The 18,366-nt window shown below is 42.1% G+C and overlaps 1 protein-coding gene across 1 annotated transcript; it reads right to left on the reverse strand.

Annotated features, from left to right (window-relative positions):
- Positions 1–389: 389 nt before the first annotated feature.
- On the reverse strand, positions 390–17,212 carry LOC148064529 (NACHT, LRR and PYD domains-containing protein 3-like). Its single transcript, XM_087808549.1, has 9 exons — positions 16,991–17,212; positions 15,067–16,861; positions 13,840–14,016; positions 11,579–11,752; positions 6,016–6,192; positions 1,972–2,148; positions 1,738–1,911; positions 1,380–1,426; positions 390–939 (listed from the first exon to the last, which is right to left on the reverse strand). The coding sequence occupies exons 1-9, from the start codon at positions 17,193–17,195 to the stop codon at positions 398–400; spliced, it is 3,468 nt and encodes a 1,155-aa protein (XP_087664675.1). The 5' UTR covers positions 17,196–17,212; the 3' UTR covers positions 390–397.
- Positions 17,213–18,366: the final 1,154 nt, after the last annotated feature.

Below are 18,366 nucleotides of genomic sequence, written 5' to 3' on the forward strand. Positions count from 1 at the left end.
ATCTACCCGTCTGACCTCACATCTACCTGTCTGACCTCACATGTACCCGTCTGACCTCACATGTACCTGTCTGACCTCACATCTACCTGTCTGACCTCACATCTACCTGTCTGACCTCACATGTACCCGTCTGACCTTCTTTCTAACCTTTTATTGTGAAGTGACCTTGAGTCTCTTGAAAGTTTTAAACCAAATGTTTTATTATATCATGATGAACATCATAAGTGACTCGTGCTCCACTGAACTTCAAGTCTTCAGTCGACTCAACAAGTGATGAAAGAGTTTCTTCAACAACATTCAGATCAACACGTTTGTTTCAGGAGCAGATTTCTTCCATCATCACTGTCAGCACTTTAATGATGATTGACAGCAGCAACACAAGTGTGGAGGAACACACTCACACACTCAGGTCACACACACACACTGAGGAACCAGAACCAGGAACCTCTGTGAGTCCAAATCCCAGGTACAAAGGTTCAGTGGAGGTTAAGAAGGTTTTGAGGTGTTTCCGTTCATCAGAGGAGACACTGTAGAAGCTTAAATATCCAGGTTTACTAAAGTTCATCAACATTCCTACTCTGTGAGAAACTTCTTGACTCTTGATGACAGTTTCTTTCTTATTGTGACAGAATTTATATCCATCATCATCAGAGCAGCTCAGACTCCAGGAATAACGGTTCTGTCCAAACTCAGACTCGTCTTCTTTCCCTCCGTCTCTTCTGAGAGTCAGTGCGATAGAAGCTCCTCCTCTCCACTCCAGCTCCCAGTAACATGGTCCAGTCACAGCTTCTCTGCTCATCACCTGAAGACACCGGTGGAATCTGTCGGGATGGTCCAGATAATCCTGATCCTGCGTCACAAGTTCCACCGTCCTGTTGTCGTTGGACAGTAGGAGGCGCCGGTGTGCTGTGTCCGGGTCCAGTGAGAGTGAACGGAAGTCTGAGAGAAGAAGACACGAGAGGTGATGATGGTGGAAGAACTTTCTCTTCAACACAATCATGGACTCAGTGTCCCAGCAAGCCAGGGAGGGCTGCTCTGTTTGTTGACATCTAGTGGAGATCATCATCAAAGTGAAGTCAACAGTCTTCTGAGACTGGGACCACCTCCAGAGAAGAACCAGGAGGAACATCCCAGAATCATCTTGTCACATTTGATTGACACCAGTGTGTCCATATCAAGTCAGCAGCTAAACTAGCATGTAGCTAACATGATGTTTCTTCATGTTCTTGAAACATCTCTGCGTTCATCTCCACCATCATCCTGGACTTGATGAAGCTCCATCAGCAGATTCAAGTGTAACAACATCTCAACATCACAACTGCTCCACTAGAAGCTGACAGAGTCAAGGAGTTCTCATCCATCAATCAAATCAAACTTACACTTCTTCAGTCCAGATGTTAACCTCTGTGGTCCACAGTGATCCAGCCTGGAGGAGGAAACATTGAGAAGATCAGATTCATTTGACTTCAGATGCTGCTAAGTGGACGTTCTTTCATGACTGTGTTGACCACAACAAAGATGGATCTAGAAACACTCGCTCAGTCTCCACTGTCTCCTTGTTCTTCCACTGGTGTCCAGCAGGAGAACATGGAGAAGCTCTGAGAGTTGGATTCATGTGCTCAGTTCAGATGAAGAGTCTGAGCAGCGTCACACACTCACATCTCTCTGCTTCTGATCACATGTTCAGTCTGAAGATCTTTGGAGCTCAGTCAGTGAGTTCTGCTGCTCCGTCCATACCTGAGAGTCTCCAGCCTCCAGTCTGGACTCTCCAGTCCAGCAGACAGCAGCTCCAGTCCTGGTCCTCCTGGATGATTGAAGCTCAGGTCCAGCTCTCTCAGATGGGACGGGTTAGATGTCAGAGCTGAGGCCAGAGAAGAACAAACTCCTGCTAAGATCTGACACCCTGACAGACTGTAATGAAGGAGAAACAGTTTCTTTAAATCAGAAGAACTGAAGACATGATGTTCTGACCTGAGAGTCTCCAGGTGACAGTGTGGACTCTTCAGTCCAGCAGACAGCAGCTCCACTCCTGGATCCTGCAGGTTCCAGTTGTGACTCAGGTCCAGTTGAGTCAGACTAGAGGACGGAGAGCTGAGGACTGAGGACAGAAGTGAACAACTTCTCTCTGACAGGAAACAGTTGATCAGCCTGTGAAAGAGACGGAAACGTCAACAAGAGACTTTTTCTCTATTTTGACTTGAAAGCCTTGATTGGAGGAAACACTGAACTCTTGACGTTCATAAGATCATCACATGATTGTGTGAACATTTGAAGACTTTGATTTCAATCAGGATCAACTTGATCAACACATGAAATAATGAAGTTTTCATCAGTTCAACACTTGATGTATAAATGATCTCATGACTCACTGTTGTGAGAGGATTGATGTGTGTTTGTGTTTAATGTCAGTGTTAGTGTTAGTGTTGTGTAACTCCACTCACACAGGTGTTGTGTAACTCCACTCACACTGGTGTTGTGTAACTCCACTCACACTGGTGTTGTGTAACTCCACTCACACTGGTATTGTGTAACTCCACTCACACTGGTATTGTGTAACTCGACTCACACTGGTGTTGTGTAACTCCACTCACACTGGTGTTGTGTAACTCCACTCACACTGGTATTGTGTAACTCCACTCACACTGGTGTTGTGTAACTCCACTCACACTTGTGTTGTGTAACTCCACTCACACTGGTGTTGTGTAACTCCACTCACACTGGTGTTATGTAACTCCACTCACACTTGTGTTGTGTAACTCCACTCACACTGGTGTTGTGTAACTCCACTCACACTTGTGTTGTGTAACTCCACTCACACTTGTGTTGTGTAACTCCACTCACACTGGTGTTGTGTAACTCCACTCACACTGGTGTTGTGTAACTCCACTCACACTGGTGTTATGTAACTCCACTCACACTTGTGTTGTGTAACTCCACTCACACTGGTGTTGTGTAACTCCACTCACACTAGTGTTGTGTAACTCCACTCACACTGGTGTTGTGTAACTCCACTCACACTGGTGTTGTGTAACTCCACTCACACTGGTGTTGTGTAACTCTACTCACACTGGTGTTGTGTAACTCCACTCACACTGGTGTTGTGTAACTCCACTTTGACTTGTTGTGTGACTCATGTTATTTGACTTGTGTTGTGTGAGTACTGTTGTGTGACTCGTGTTGTGTGACTCGTGTAGTGTGACTCGGGTTGTGTGACTCGTGTTGTGGGACTTATGTTGTGTGACTTGTGTTGTGTGACTCGTGTTGTGTGACTCGTGTTGTGTGACTCGTGTTGTGTGACTCGTGTAGTGTGACTTGGGTTGTGTGACTTGTGTTGTGTACTTGTGTGACTTGTGTTAGTTGTGTAACTCTACTCACACTGGTGTTGTGTAACTCGACTTTGACTCGTTGTGTGACTCATGTTATTTGACTTGTGTTGTGTGAGTCGCGTTGTGTGACTTTTGTTGTGTGACTCTTGTTGTGTTGTGTGAGTCGTGTTGTGTGACTTGTGTGAGTCGTGTTGTGTGACTTGTGTTGTTTGACTCGTGTCAAGTGAGTTGTGTTGTGTGACTCTTGTTGGGTGAGTTTTGTTGTGTGACTTTGTTGTGTGACTTTTGTGGTGTGACTTTTGTTGCGTGACTTTTGTTGCATGACTTTTGTTGTGCGACTTTTGTTGTGTAACTTTTGTGGTGTGACTTTTGAGGTGTGACTTTTGTGGTGTGACTTTTGATGTGTGACTTTTGTTGTGTGCCCTTTGTGGTGTGACTTTTGATGTGTCACTTTTGTTGTGTGCCTTTTGTCGTGTGACTCGTGTCGTGTGACTTGTGTTGTGTGATTCATGTTGTGTGACTTTTGTTGTGTGACTCTTGTTGTGTTGTGTGAGTCGTGTTGTGTGAGTTTTGTTGTGTGACTCTTGTTGTGTTGTGTAAGTCGTGTTGTGTGACTTGTGTGAGTCGTGTTGTGTGAGTCGTGTCATGTGAGTTGTGTTGTGTGATTTGTGTTGTGCAACTTGTGTTGTGTGATTTGTGTTTTGTGATTTGTGTTGTGCGACTTGTGTTGTGTGATTTGTGTTTTGTGATTTGTGTTGTGCGACTTGTGTTGTGTGACTTGTGTTTTGTGATTTGTGTTGTGCCACTTGTGTTGTGTGATTTGTGTTTTGTGATTTGTGTTGTGTGACTTGTGTTGTGTGACTTGTGTTTTGTGATTTGTGTTGTGCGACTTGTGTTGTGTGATTTGTGTTTTGTGATTTGTGTTGTGTGACTTGTGTTTTGTGATTTGTGTTTTGTGATTTGTGTTGTGCGACTTGTGTTGTGTGATTTGTGTTTTGTGATTTGTGTTGTGCGACTTGTGTTGTGTGATTTGTGTTTTGTGATTTGTGTTGTGTGACTTGTGTTTTGTGATTTGTGTTTTGTGATTTGTGTTGTGCGACTTGTGCTGTGCGACTTGTGTTGTGTGATTTGTGTTGTGCGACTTGTGTTGTGTGACTTGTGTTTTGTGATTTGTGTTTTGTGATTTGTGTTGTGCGACTTGTGTTGTGTGATTTGTGTTTTGTGATTTGTGTTGTGCGACTTGTGTTGTGTGATTTGTGTTTTGTGATTTGTGTTGTGTGACTTGTGTTTTGTGATTTGTGTTTTGTGATTTGTGTTGTGCGACTTGTGTTGTGCGACTTGTGTTGTGTGATTTGTGTTGTGCCACTTGTGTTGTGTGACTTGTGTTTTGTGATTTGTGTTTTGTGATTTGTGTTGTGCGACTTGTGTTGTGTGATTTGTGTTTTGTGATTTGTGTTGTGTGACTTGTGTTTTGTGATTTGTGTTGTGCGACTTGTGTTGTGTGATTTGTGTTTTGTGATTTGTGTTGTGTGACTTGTGTTTTGTGATTTGTGTTGTGCGACTTGTGTTGTGTGATTTGTGTTTTGTGATTTGTGTTGTGCGACTTGTGTTGTGTGATTTGTGTTTTGTGATTTGTGTTGTGTGACTTGTGTTTTGTGTTGTGCGACTTGTGTTGTGTGATTTGTGTTTTGTGTTGTGTGACTTGTGTTTTGTGATTTGTGTTGTGCGACTTGTGTTGTGTGATTTGTGTTTTGTGATTTGTGTTGTGCGACTTGTGTTGTGTGATTTGTGTTTTGTGATTTGTGTTGTGCGACTTGTGTTGTGTGATTTGTGTTTTGTGATTTGTGTTGTGTGACTTGTGTTTTGTGATTTGTGTTGTGCGACTTGTGTTGTGTGATTTGTGTTTTGTGTTGTGTGACTTGTGTTTTGTGATTTGTGTTGTGCGACTTGTGTTGTGTGATTTGTGTTTTGTGATTTGTGTTGTGCGACTTGTGTTGTGTGATTTGTGTTGTGTGACTTGTGTTTTGTGATTTGTGTTTTGTGATTTGTGTTGTGCGACTTGTGTTGTGTGACTTGTGTTTTGTGATTTGTGTTGTGCGACTTGTGTTGTGTGATTTGTGTTTTGTGATTTGTGTTGTGCGACTTGTGTTGTGTGATTTGTGTTTTGTGACTTGTGTTGTTTGAGTTGTGTGAGTTGTTTTGTGTGAGTTGTGTGATTCGTGTTGTGTGATTTGTGTTGTGCGACTTGTGTTGTGTGACTTGTGTTGTGTGACTTGTGTTGTGTGACTTGTGTTGTGCGACTTGTGTTGTGTGATTTGTGTTTTGTGATTTGTGTTGTGCGACTTGTGTTGTGTGATTTGTGTTTTGTGACTTGTGTTGTTTGAGTTGTGTGAGTTGTTTTGTGTGAGTTGTGTGATTCGTGTTGTGTGATTTGTGTTGTGCGACTTGTGTTGTGCGACTTGTGTTGTGTGACTTGTGTTGTGTGACTTGAAATATTATACATGACCTGAAATATTCTTCACCTTCCTGTTGTGTTCATGAAATATCAACTTCTAGAACCAAGTTCATGAGTCGAGGAAAAGTCATTCAAATCCTTCTCAGAGTGAAAAAGGTTTCATGAAGAAACATGAATCCATTCACTGTTTACATCCATGTGTGTGTTTGTGTTTGTTTGAAATGATGTTCTGACCTGAGAGTCTCCAGGTGACAGTGTGGACTCTTCAGTCCAGCAGACAGCAGCTCCACTCCTGGATCCTGCAGGCTCTCGTTGTGACTCAGGTCCAGTTGAGTCAGACTAGAGGACGGAGAGCTGAGGACTGAGGACAGAAGTGAACAACTTCTCTCTGACAGTCGACAGAAGCTCAGCCTGTGAAAGAGACGAGTGTCGTCAACAAGAGGATTGATTTGTGTTTATATGAGAAACAAACACAAGATAACATAAGGAAAAATAAAAAGAGTCACAAAACAAACAACAATGACAAATGAAAATAAAAGGTTGTTACATGTATATTGATCATAATAACACATCATTGATTCTTTTTCTATTCACTTACTTATCTCAGTGTTTTTGTGTGTTTTCTCTCAATTGTTGTGTCTAATTCTTTTCCAGAGTAAAAATATCTTCAATTTAATCAAGACACTGATTCAATCGTGAAGATTCACTTCAGTCAATTTATTCTATTTGTTTTTTAACCTTCAATTCAATATTTCTCAGGTTTACAAAGTTATTATTCATAACCGTGTCAGGTGTGAGTGTGAAGGTGTTGCAGGTAATACAAGCTCAAACAATGTGTGTGTGTTTGACAATCAAGGAGTCGACTACTTCCACTATACATGGACTACTATCAACCTTCAGCTAATGCCAACATGACTGACCAAATGACTGATGTAGTTCAACATATGGAGGACAGTGAGCTGAGACTATGGTATCCCATCCAAGGACGACAGCCCCTCCATCAGCCCCACACAACAGCTCAGGAGCCCATGATGGTTCAAGTCACTTCCCAACGGACATTTCTAGATTCTCTCATGTTAGACACGAAACACAAAGAGAACTCAAGGCTCCTCTTGTTTTCCGTGGGGATGTTCAGACAAAGTTGAGTTGGAAGAATGGCTCGAGTTGATGGAAGATTATTTCAAGAAACGTGATGTTCAACTGGAGAGTCGGGTCGAAGAAATTCTCACACATTTAAGGGCTCGAGCTAAAGAGTGAAGTTTGGGATAGAAATGGAGAGATAGATGTTGCACGCCGTCCTCACGCTGTGTCTGGTCTCTTGAGGAAACATTTTTCTTCCGAACGATATTCATGGTGCCTTTCGTTCAACTCTCACAGATGAAGACCCGTTTGACTACTGGCTCCGCCTCAATAAAGCTGCTGCAGTCGCCACAGGTTGCTTGTGGGAACAAGGCAAATGTTTGATCACCCAGATCTGGCTCACATTCCGGTCCATCCTTTGGATAAATGGTCAGCCGTGAAGTGCAGGACGAGTTGGATGAATTTCATAGACTAGTTTGAAGACACCAGCCAAACATAGTGAAGAGGTGAACATGGATAGAGTTGAAGTTAACCTACAGCAGCCTGTGAACCACCTGAGAGACAGCAGCCAGTTGATCAAGACTCTTCTACAATGGAGAGGTTGCTGGGGTTGTTGGAAAAGATGCTGCTGCAGAACCAGAGTCAGAACCAAGTTATGGTTCTTTCTCAAAACACAAAATGGATTGTGTTGAGGCAACTGAATATGTATATATAGAATCTGTTTGGACGACAAGCCTTTCAGACTGCAGTACCCCCGTGTCCCCTCTAGTCAATATGAGAAACTGAGGATCGCCAGTCAGTTAAACTTATAGTTATAATTATAGTTCAACTTATATTTATACTTATAATTATAGTTCAACTTATAGTTATACTTATACTTATAATTATAGTTAAACTTATACTTGTAATTATACTGATAGTTATACTTATAAGTATAGTTTAACTTATACTTATAGTTATACTTAAACTTATAGTTATACTAATAATTATACTCTCCTTCACTCCTCCACTCCTTCACTCCTGTACTACTCTACTCATTAAATCCTCCACTCCTTCACTCCTCCAATACTCTACTCATTAAATCCTCTACTCCTTCACTCCTGTACTCTCCCACTACTCTACTCCTTCACTACTCTACTCATTAAATACTCTACTCCTTCACTCCTCTACTCCTTCACTCCTGTACTACTCTACTCATTAAATCCTCTACTCCTTCACTCCTCCAATACTCTACTCATTAAATCCTCTACTCCTTCACTCCTGTACTCTCCCACTACTCTACTCCTTCACTACTCTACTCATTAAATACTCTACTCCTTCACTCCTCCACTACTCTACTCCTTCACTACTCTACTCATTAAATCCTTCACTACTCTACTCCTTTACTACTCTACTCATTAAATACTCTACTCCTTTACTCCTCCACTTATTCAATCCTCTAATCCTTCACTCGTAGTATAACTACACGTACGAGTACTACTACAAATACTAGAACTACTACGAGTACTACAAATACTAGTACTACTAAGAATACTAGTACACATACTAGTACTACAAGGAGTACTACAAATACTAGTACTACTACGAGTACCACAAATACTAAATACTAGTACTACTATGAGTACCACAAATACAATTACTACTACAATGAATACTAGTACTACTAGGAGTACTAGTCTACTAGGAGTACTAGTACTACGAGTACTAGTACTACGAGTACTAGTACTACTACGAGTACTTATACACGTACTAGTACTACTATGAGTACTACACGTACTAGTACTACTATGATAAGTACAAATACTAGTACTACTACGAGTACTACGATTACTAGTACTACTACGACGGGTACTAGTACTACTATGAGTACTAGTACTACGAGTACTAATAGTACTACGAGTACTACTACGAGTACTACTACGAGTACGAGTACTACTACGAGTACTAGTACTACGAGTACTCATACTTCTACGAGTACTTATAGTACTACAAGTACTAGTACTAAGAGTAATTCATAATAATAATAATAATTTAATTGTGTAAATTGTAAAAGTGTGTTATCATAACAAAGTTATCTGAAGACACTTTACAGTTGAAGTAATACTCTAGTGGAGAAAGTAAAAACAGATCAATAATAAAGTACAGTGTGGCTGGAGCAGGAAAAAGTTCCTTTTAGAAGAACCTGGAGCAGAAGTAAACAGTTGATGAATGAAAACAAGAGCGTCCAGGTTTACTTGTTGAACAAAGACCAAGATGACACGATTGATCAGGTGAAAGCAATCGTGGATAAACGAACACATGACTTCCTCAACCAGACCCTGCGATGGATCACAGATTCACTGATGCACTGAGACAACAATGTTTTTAGAACCTATGAAGAACTCAAAGACAAAATCAAAAAAACAGGAACCATTGCTTAATACTGTAAAGATATATCAAAAAATAAATGTCATTTGTTTCATGGCTTGATGGTCTAGTGGTATGAACCTCGCTCTTGATGACTGAGGTCCTGGGTTCAAAACCCAGAGGTGACATATGACTTTATATATATGGTTTGTTTATAGTCTGTGGAAAAGTTCTCTTTTATCTCTTCCATTCTTTCTTTTATTCCTCTTTTTCTACCCTTTTCCCCCGTTCATTTCAATGAGGAAACTCTTCAACTCAACTTTCAACTCCTTCCACTGTAACCTACTACTTCTACTACTAATTCCACTACTACTTCTACTACTAATTCGACTACTACTTCTACTACTAATTCGACTACTACTTCTACTACTAATTCCACTACTACTTCTACTACTAATTCCACTACTACTTCTACTACTAATTCCACAACTACTTCTACTACTAATTCCACTACTACTTCCACAACTACTACTTCAACTACTACTTCTACTACTAATTCCACTACTACTTCTACTACTAATTCGACTACTACTTCTACTACTAATTCGACTACTACTTCTACTACTAATTCCACTACTACTTCTACTACTAATTCCACTACTACTTCTACTACTAATTCCACAACTACTTCTACTACTAATTCCACTACTACTTCCACAACTACTACTTCAACTACTACTTCCACTACTAATTACACTACTACTAATCCAACTACTTCTTCCACTACCAGTTCCCCTTCTACTGATTCCACTACTACTACTTCCGGTACTACCAATTGTGTGAATGCTGCTCAGCATTCACACTGCATTTTCGTCCGGAGATGTGTGTGTGTGTGTGTGTGTGTGTGTGTGTGTGTGTGTGTGTGTGTGTGTGTGTGTGTGTGTGTGTGTGTGTGTGTGTGTGTGTGTGTGTGTGTGTGTGTGTGTGTGTGTGTGTGTGTGTGTGTGTGTATGATGTGGCTCTTTGCGGTAACACAGTAAAAAAAATGTGGCTCTTAGGCTCTGACTGGTTGGCCACCCCTGCACTAGACCAACTAAACAAAATTCCTGGACAGCTGAAGAATTATCAGCCGTTTTTGGAGCACAAATCTCCGGTGGAATGAGCCAGAAAGAAGGCACAAAACCTCCTCTTCCTCAACTTGTGGACATCACTCAGTCTGACTCATTAACTAAAAGTGAAATAGCCAGACTGCAAGAACAGGACAACATTCTAAACATGGCGTTTTATTATGTCAAACGTCATAGGCGACTAAACACAAAAAATCTTCCAGTTAATCGCCCCAAATTCATTAAAAGGTCAGGTGTTGCGTGGTTTACATGACTCAGAGGTCGTCAGGGTCAGGCACGCACTGTGTCACTGGAGTGGACTGGAGAGTGACATCATTCAAATCATCAGTAAAGGGCTGTTTTCGCTGTGTTGTTGCTAAAACTCCAGAACCTGCATTTTGTGTCCTCCTTGAATGCATTCCAACAGCTGCACCTTTGGAATTGGTTTGCATAGATTTTTGGTCTGCTGAGAAATCTGTCAATCAAAGCGTGGATGTACTTGTTGTGACTGATCATTTCTCAAAAGATAAGCAGGTATCCCGTCGACTGGGTTCGCACCCTTTTTCCTCATGTTTGGCAGGACACCACGATAACCTGTTGATGTTGTGTTCCAGCATGCTCTCCCTGATTCCACTGTTGTTGACCATCATGACTTTGTGTCTCAGTTGAAGCAGGATTTAGCCAAAGCTACTCAAATTGGCCAAAATCTACCCGCAGAGCTAGGGGCATGTCTCTTGCTGTTGGTGATCGGGTTCTGCCCTCTTGACAAATAAGCGATTAGTGATAGTGTAAACACATCATTCCTCTATAGACCTAATACACTGTAGGAGCGAGTGACACTGTACCAAGATGGCCGCCCTGTATACACACCGCTCTAGTGGGCGGCAGCAGTCGATGCGGCGTCCATGTAAATATGTCTATGGCCTCGAGGACTGCGATGAGGTAGGAGGAGGAGATGCTCTGTGAGCATTAGTGTAGAAAAATATGTTAGAAACACCTTTTTCTTTCAATTGTCATATTTTATGTTCTTTGTTTAGTAGCAGTTTTATTGTATATGTTTTTTTAATTGTTTAGCGTTTAACTTATTGTGTGGTGTTTCTAGAGCGAGAGCAACGAGTGTGTGAGCGATCCATCCTCAAACAGTATTTTGATTTATGTGCAGAATCCTACAAATAAAAGACGAGTGATCCACGCGCAGCTTTGACTCTCTGGAGTCTCACCTCTGACTTTCACATGTTCTGAAGCTGAAGACATGATGTTCTGACCTGAGAGTCTCCAGGTGACAGTGTGGACTCTTCAGTCCAGCAGACAGCAGCTCCACTCCTGGATCCTTCAGGTTGTTGATATTCAGGTCCAGTTGAGTCAGACTAGAGGACGGAGAGCTGAGGACTGAGGACAGAAGTGAACAACTTCTCTCTGACAGGAAACACCTGCTCAGCCTGTGAAAGAGACGAGTGTCGTCAACAAGAGGATTGATTTGTGTTTATATGAGAAACAAACACAAGATAACATAAGGAAAAATAAAAAGAGTCACAAAACGAACAACAATGACAAGTGAAAATAAAAGGTTGTTACATGTATATTGATCATAATAACACTGTCATGAGTCTACATGTTCCTCCTTGTGTTTCCGGTTTTATTGTGAAATCCGCTCCCTTCTGTTTCTGTGCTAGTCTTACTTCCTCCTGTCTGAGTAGTGATTGGTCCGTGTCTTGTTAGTCCCGCCCCGAGCTGCTGCTGATTGCTCCCCTGTGTTCTTAAGCCTCCACTCTCTGTCACGTCCTTGTCTTGTCGTCACCGTTTTCCAGTACCTGTATCCTGGGTTTCTCAGTTCCATCGTGATAAACACATCATTGATTCTTTTTCTATTCACTTACTTATCTCAGTGTTTTTGTGTGTTTTCTCTCAATTGTTGTGTCTAATTCTTTTCCAGAGTAAAAATAGGGTTCAGTCTTAGGACCACTGTTATTTACCCTGTACATGAACAGCCTTGGACAAAATGTCCAGAAAGCATCTTTCCATTTCTATGCGGAAGACACCGAAATTTATTGTTTTGCATCCTCACTTAATAAGGCTTTTGAGTTCATGCAACGTGCTTTTGATCAAGTGCAGGCTCAGCTTTGTCAACTGAAGCTTGTTCTCCATGCTGATAAGACCAAACTTATGGTATTTTCAAATTACAAAAAGATTGAGATAAATCACAATATTTTAACTTCCCAAGGTCCTGCAATTGAGGAGTATTTTTACAAATACTTGGGTTTTATGATTGATGACCACATCTCTTTAAAATTCACATACAAAACCTGGTAAATAAACTGAAGCTAAGGTTAGGCTCGACGACGAGTCGAAGCTACCTTCCTGACCGTTCTTGATTCTGGAGATGTGTTGTACATGAATTCATCAGCTCACTGTCTAAAGATGTTGGACACTGTGTAACATGGAGCCTTGAGGTTCATGACAAACTGAAGACCCTTAACCCATCACTGCACACTATACTCAAGAGTTCACTGGCCTTCGCTCTCTTGGCGACGACTTAGTCATTGGCATGTTTGTATCTACAAGGAGATTATAGGTTATGAATGTTCCTCCAGCTCGTACTGAACTGGGTAAAACAGCTTTTAAGATTTCTGCGCCGTCATCGTGGAAGAAGCTGAAGAAGCAGCACAAGTTTGAGACTCAAGTGACTTTTAACAAATTCAAGGCTGTTGTCAGGAATTTGACGTCGAACTCTATCAGCGAGTGTGAATGTTTTTAGTCAGTAATCTTTTATCTTTTTCTGATATTGTACCAATGGACTTAATACTGTAAGAAATAGATTTTATGTGTAACTGTTTTGCTGTCCATCCTGTCCAGGTCTCTCTTGTAAAAGAGATTTTAATGTCAATGAGACTAACCTGGATGAATAAAGGATAAATAAATAAAATAATAATACAGAGTTATTCATTCACTGTTTGTGTGTTTGTGTCCACGTCACATGTTCAAGTGTTTGCTCATGAAATTCAAATGAAAAGTTGATGTTATTTCAAAAAGTGACTTTAGAAAATGATGGATTTACAAAACAAGGTGAAAGAAAAACCATGAAGAGAGAAAGAACAAGTGAGTTGGTGACACAGAGATGAGTTGAAATGAAAGATATGAGCAGGATGTGAGACGACACTGATGAATATTGTGATGAAGAAGAACATGTTTGACTTTTCATACAGTTGCTGATGTGTTCATCACACATGCTCACATCACCATGAACATTACCCTGCATTGAAATCTAGCAACAGAACAAGTGATGACATCACAAGAGTCTCTCAAATGTGTTTGAATGGATCTGAGATCAGTAAATATGTGTCAACATACTGAACAGCACGACCCAGCAGAAGAACAAATCAAGTTCAAGTGTGAGAACCTGCTGAAGACTGAGGTCACTTAGAATCATCTGCTTCATTGAAGAACTCACTGGAGACTCAACTTTGACTCTCTGGAGTCTCACCTCTGACTTTCACATGTTCTGAAGCTGAAGACATGATGTTCTGACCTGAGAGTCTCCAGGTGACAGTGTGGACTCTTCAGTCCAGCAGACAGCAGCTCCACTCCTGGATCCTTCAGGTTCCAGTTGTGACTCAGGTCCAGTTGAGTCAGACTAGAGGACGGAGAGCTGAGGACTGAGGACAGAAGTGAACAACTTCTCTCTGACAGGAAACAGTCTCTCAGCCTGTGAAAGAGACGAGTGTCGTCAACAAGAGGATTGATTTGTGTTTATATGAGAAACAAACACAAGATAACATAAGGAAAAATAAAAAGAGTCACAAAACAAACAACAATGACAAATGAAAATAAAAGGTTGTTACATGTATATTGATCATAATAACACATCATTGATTATTTTTCTATTCACTTACTTATCTCTGTGTTTTTGTGTGTTTTCTCTCAATTGTTGTGTCGAATTCTTTTCCAGAGTAAAAATATCTTCAATTTAATCGAGACACTGATTCAATCGTGAAGATTCACTTCAGTCAATTTATTCTATTTGTTTTTTAACCTTAAGTTCAATATGAACAGGTTTACAAAGTTATTATTCATAACAGTGTCAGGTGTGAGTGTGAAGGTGTTGCAGGTAATACAAGCTCAAACAATGTGTGTGTGTTTGTCACTCACACTCCTGCACTCTCTCAACATTGTTGTCTTCATTTGAATGTTTACAGTTAGAAAATTCAAGGTGAATTCTCTCCATCTTTGGATCCAGTGGATCTATGTTGTGACACAGATGGAGTTTCAATCATCCTCCGTCACATTCACCTTCATTTCTTCTCCCATGTTTGCTTCACATGCACTGAATTACTTTCAACTTTTGAGTCAAGTTTGGAGACTATTTTTGAAGGAGGTTGTTTCTGAATGTTATTTTCTGTTCTATTAACACTGGTTAAACTTTTCATTTTCTTCATTTATGTTCAGTTTTCACGCTGGATTTTGGGGACAATCCTAAAATAAACCCTGTCTGTGCCTGAGGGAGAAACATACAGTTGTTCATTCCCTGTTTGTGTGTTTGTGTCCACGACACATGTTCAAGTGTTTGCTCATGAAATTCAAATATAAGTTGATGTTGTTTCAAAAAGTGACTTTAGAAAATGATGGATTTACAAAACAATGTGAAAAAAAAACCATGAAGAGCGAAAGGAAGTTGGAGTTTCTCAGCCTGAATAAAATGAAGAAGGAAATCAAACATTCATGGTTCATATCAGAGATGTTTCAATGATCCACTTACAGAACTTCATTTGAAGCTTGAACCACCGGCAGAAGCCTCTCAAGAACCTCCTCTGAGGTAGAGTATTTCTTCAGGTCAAACACGTTCAGATGTTCCTCTGAGGACAGTAAGATGAAGGCGAGGCTGGACCATTGAGCAGGAGACAGTTGATCTGTGAGGAGACGTCCTGATCTCAGCTGCTGTTGGACCTCCTCCACCAGAGAAGTGTCCTTCACTTCATTCAGACAGTGGAACAGGTTGATGATTCTCTCTGGAGACACATTCTCACTGATCTTCTTCTTGATGAGCTTTGCTGTGTCCTGATTGGTCCAAGAGCTTCTTCCTGTCTGTGTCAACAAACCTGTCAGGAGACTCTGGCTGGTCTGCAGAGAAAGACCCAGAAGGAAGCGCAGGAACAAGTCCAGATGTCCATTTGGACTTTCTACAGCTTCATTGATGGTTCTCTGGTAGAAACTTTCGATTGGAAGTTTGTTTCTAAACATTCTTGACAGTCTGGATGGTTGTTGTGAATCAAGCAAGTTGACTCCAGACTTGATGAAGTTCTGGTGAACATGAAGAGCAGCCAGAAACTCCTGAAGACTCAGGTGGATGAAGCAGAACATCTGGTCCTGGTAGAGTCCTCTCTCCTCTCTGAAGATCTGAGTGAAGACTCCTGAGTGAAGTGAAGCAGCTGTGATGTTGATGTCACACTCTGTCAGGTCTGATTCATAGAAGACCAAGTTTCCTTTCTTCAGATGCTCAAAAGCCAGTTTTCCCAGAGACTCCATCATCTCCCTGCTCTCAGGATCCCAAACTGTGTCTGTCCCAGCTGCTTCATGGTACTTCATCTTCTTGACTTTGGACAGAACCACCAGGAAGTGGATGAACATCTCAGTCAGGGTGTTGGGCAGCTGTCCTGTCTCTCCTCTCTTCAACATGTCCTCCAGAACTGTGGCAATGATCCAGCAGAAGATCGGGATGTGACACATGATGTGGAGGCTTCGTGAGGTCTTGATGTGAGAGATGATGGTGCTGGTCTGCTCCTCATCACTGGACCTCTTTCTGAAGTACTCCTCCTTCTGGAGGTCAGTGAACCCTCTGACCTCTGTCACCATGTCCACACACTCAGGAGGGATCTGATTGGCTGCTGCAGGTCGTGTGGTGATCCAGAGACGAGCTGAGGGAAGAAGATTCCCTCTGATGAGGTTTGTCAGGAGGACGTCTACTGAGGTGGACTCTGTAGCTGCTGTCAGGACCTGACTGTTGAGGAAGTCCAGAGGGAGTCGACACTCGTCCAGACCATCAAAGATGAACAGGACCTGGAGTCCTTCAAAACTGATGAGATCTTTGGTTTCAGGAAAGAAAAGATGAACAAGTTCCATCAAACTCAACTTCTTCTCTTTCAGCAGGTTCAGCTCTCTGAAGGTGAAAGGAAACATGAGGTGGAAGTTCTGGTGGGCTTTGTCTTCAGCCCAGTCCAGAGTGACCTTCTGTGTCAGGAGGGTCTTCCCAATGCCAGCCACGCCCTTCGTCAGCAGGCTCCTGATTGGTGGGTCTCTCTCAGGTGAGGCTTTAAAGAGGTCTTCTGTTCTGATGGTAGTTTCTGGTCTGGTCTGGTTCCTGGTGGCTGCTTCGATCTGTCGGACCTCGTGCTCCTGGTTGACCTGGTCTGTGCCCCCCTCAGTGATGTAGAGCTCCGTGTAGATCTGATTCAGAGGAGCAGAGTTTCCTGCTTTAGCGACCCCCTCAGACACACTGTGGAACTTCTTCTTCAGGCTCCTCTTCAGTCGTCTTTGACGCTTTCCAGCATGACTTCCTGAAGAAGAGAAGTCACATGAAGCTCAAGATTCTAGAAGATTAATCTTCTCATCAGCTGCAGGAACTTCCATCACAAATTTACTTCAAGACGTCATATTCAGCAGGTTGAAGGTTCAAATCCTCTTACTTCCCCACAGGCGACTAGCAAGCTCCTCCTGCTTCATGCTCCTCAGGAGGTTCAGGATGATCTTCAGGAAAGCTTCTCTGCTGCTCCTCATCTGCTCCTCTTCACACTTCGACTCCTCCTCTTCCTCATCATCATCCAGGTGTTTCTGCTCACCTGGTCTGAGAAACTTCTTCACTCTCTCCAGTTCCTCCTTCACCAGGGTCATGACCTTCTCCTCCAGCAGCTGAAACAGACACATGTGACTAGAGGCAGGTCTGAACTTTCTTCACGAGCAGGACGTGATATTACTTCTCTTATTGACGTCATAGAAGGAAAAATTCAATTTAAATCTCATCTTCTCTCCAGAACCAAACAAGAGTCTCAGCCACACCAGACCTTCTGGTTCATGTAGGAACAGCTCAAGTGTGAAGCTGACAGATGCAGGTGTCCAGTACTCAGAGCTTCATGAAGCAGCAGAAGCAGCTGCTGTAGTTCGCAGGTGAAGCTGAAGAACGTACCTGAATCGTGGACTCCACATCTGTCTGATGCTGCTGGACACACTGGAGAACATCTGAGACCTGCTGATCCTCTCTGTGAAGAACATCAGGTAGTCGATAAGTTCTACTTCTACAACGTCACCAATGATCTGAGCAAGACTTCATGGCTTCAGTTTGTTGCTTCTTCACTTGGATGTTGACTTTCTTTCACGACTGTCTGCAGCACTTTTGACTAACAGTTAATGAGCAGTTGGTATCAGTGGAGAAAAGAGAGAAGAAAACCTCACCTGTCTCCTGAAGACTCTTGTCCACCTTTGAAATCAATAAGATGTTCCATTGATGCTTCACTCTTCAGAGACTCACAGTTGAGTTCAGACTCTTCTTGTTTCTCCTGGTAGATCCTGAAAGAGACACAACTCTGATCAACACTTCTGTCGTTCACCATCTGACCAGTAGATGTCATGTTGCTCCTGTTGTCTCTCACCTCTGATGCTTCTGTTCACCTTTGAAGTCAATCAATCTTCCTTAAGTTCTGTCACTCTTCAGAGACACACAGCTGGGAGCAGGTCCAAGTCCTGGTCCTGGTCCTGGTCCTGGTCTTTGTCCAGGTCCAGGTCCAGGTCCAGGTCCAGCAGATGTACGTAGCTTTGATCTGAACACACAAGTTTCAGTGAGAAGAAGATTCCAGTATTTGTAGGTGTGACAGAGACGTGATCTTCTCACCTCTGAGCTCTGGTCTGACTGTCATGGTCTTCACCCAGAGGAGGTTCAGAGGCAGGATCTTCCTCCTCTGTGTCCACACCTGCACACAAACACAACAGCATCATCACTCGTCATCATTGTGTTGTTACACAAACAACATGTTGTTGCTCAACCACACATTCATGTGTTCACTCTAGT

The sequence above is a fragment of the Callionymus lyra genome, chromosome 15, assembly GCF_982586985.1.
Source record: "Callionymus lyra chromosome 15, fCalLyr1.hap1.1, whole genome shotgun sequence".
Classification (NCBI taxonomy): domain Eukaryota; kingdom Metazoa; phylum Chordata; class Actinopteri; order Syngnathiformes; family Callionymidae; genus Callionymus; species Callionymus lyra.

Excerpts from the sequence above, each read along its gene's own strand:
- LOC148064529 (XM_087808549.1), bottom strand. The coding sequence starts at position 17,195 with ATGACCCTGGTGAAGGAGGAACTGGAGAGAGTGAAGAAGTTTCTCAGA. Across the intron at positions 11,753-13,839 it reads TGTCACCTGGAGACTCTCAG|GCTGAGCAGGTGTTTCCTGT; the intron begins GTCAGAACATCA and ends TCTCTTTCACAG. Across the intron at positions 2,149-6,015 it reads TGTCACCTGGAGACTCTCAG|GCTGATCAACTGTTTCCTGT; the intron begins GTCAGAACATCA and ends TCTCTTTCACAG.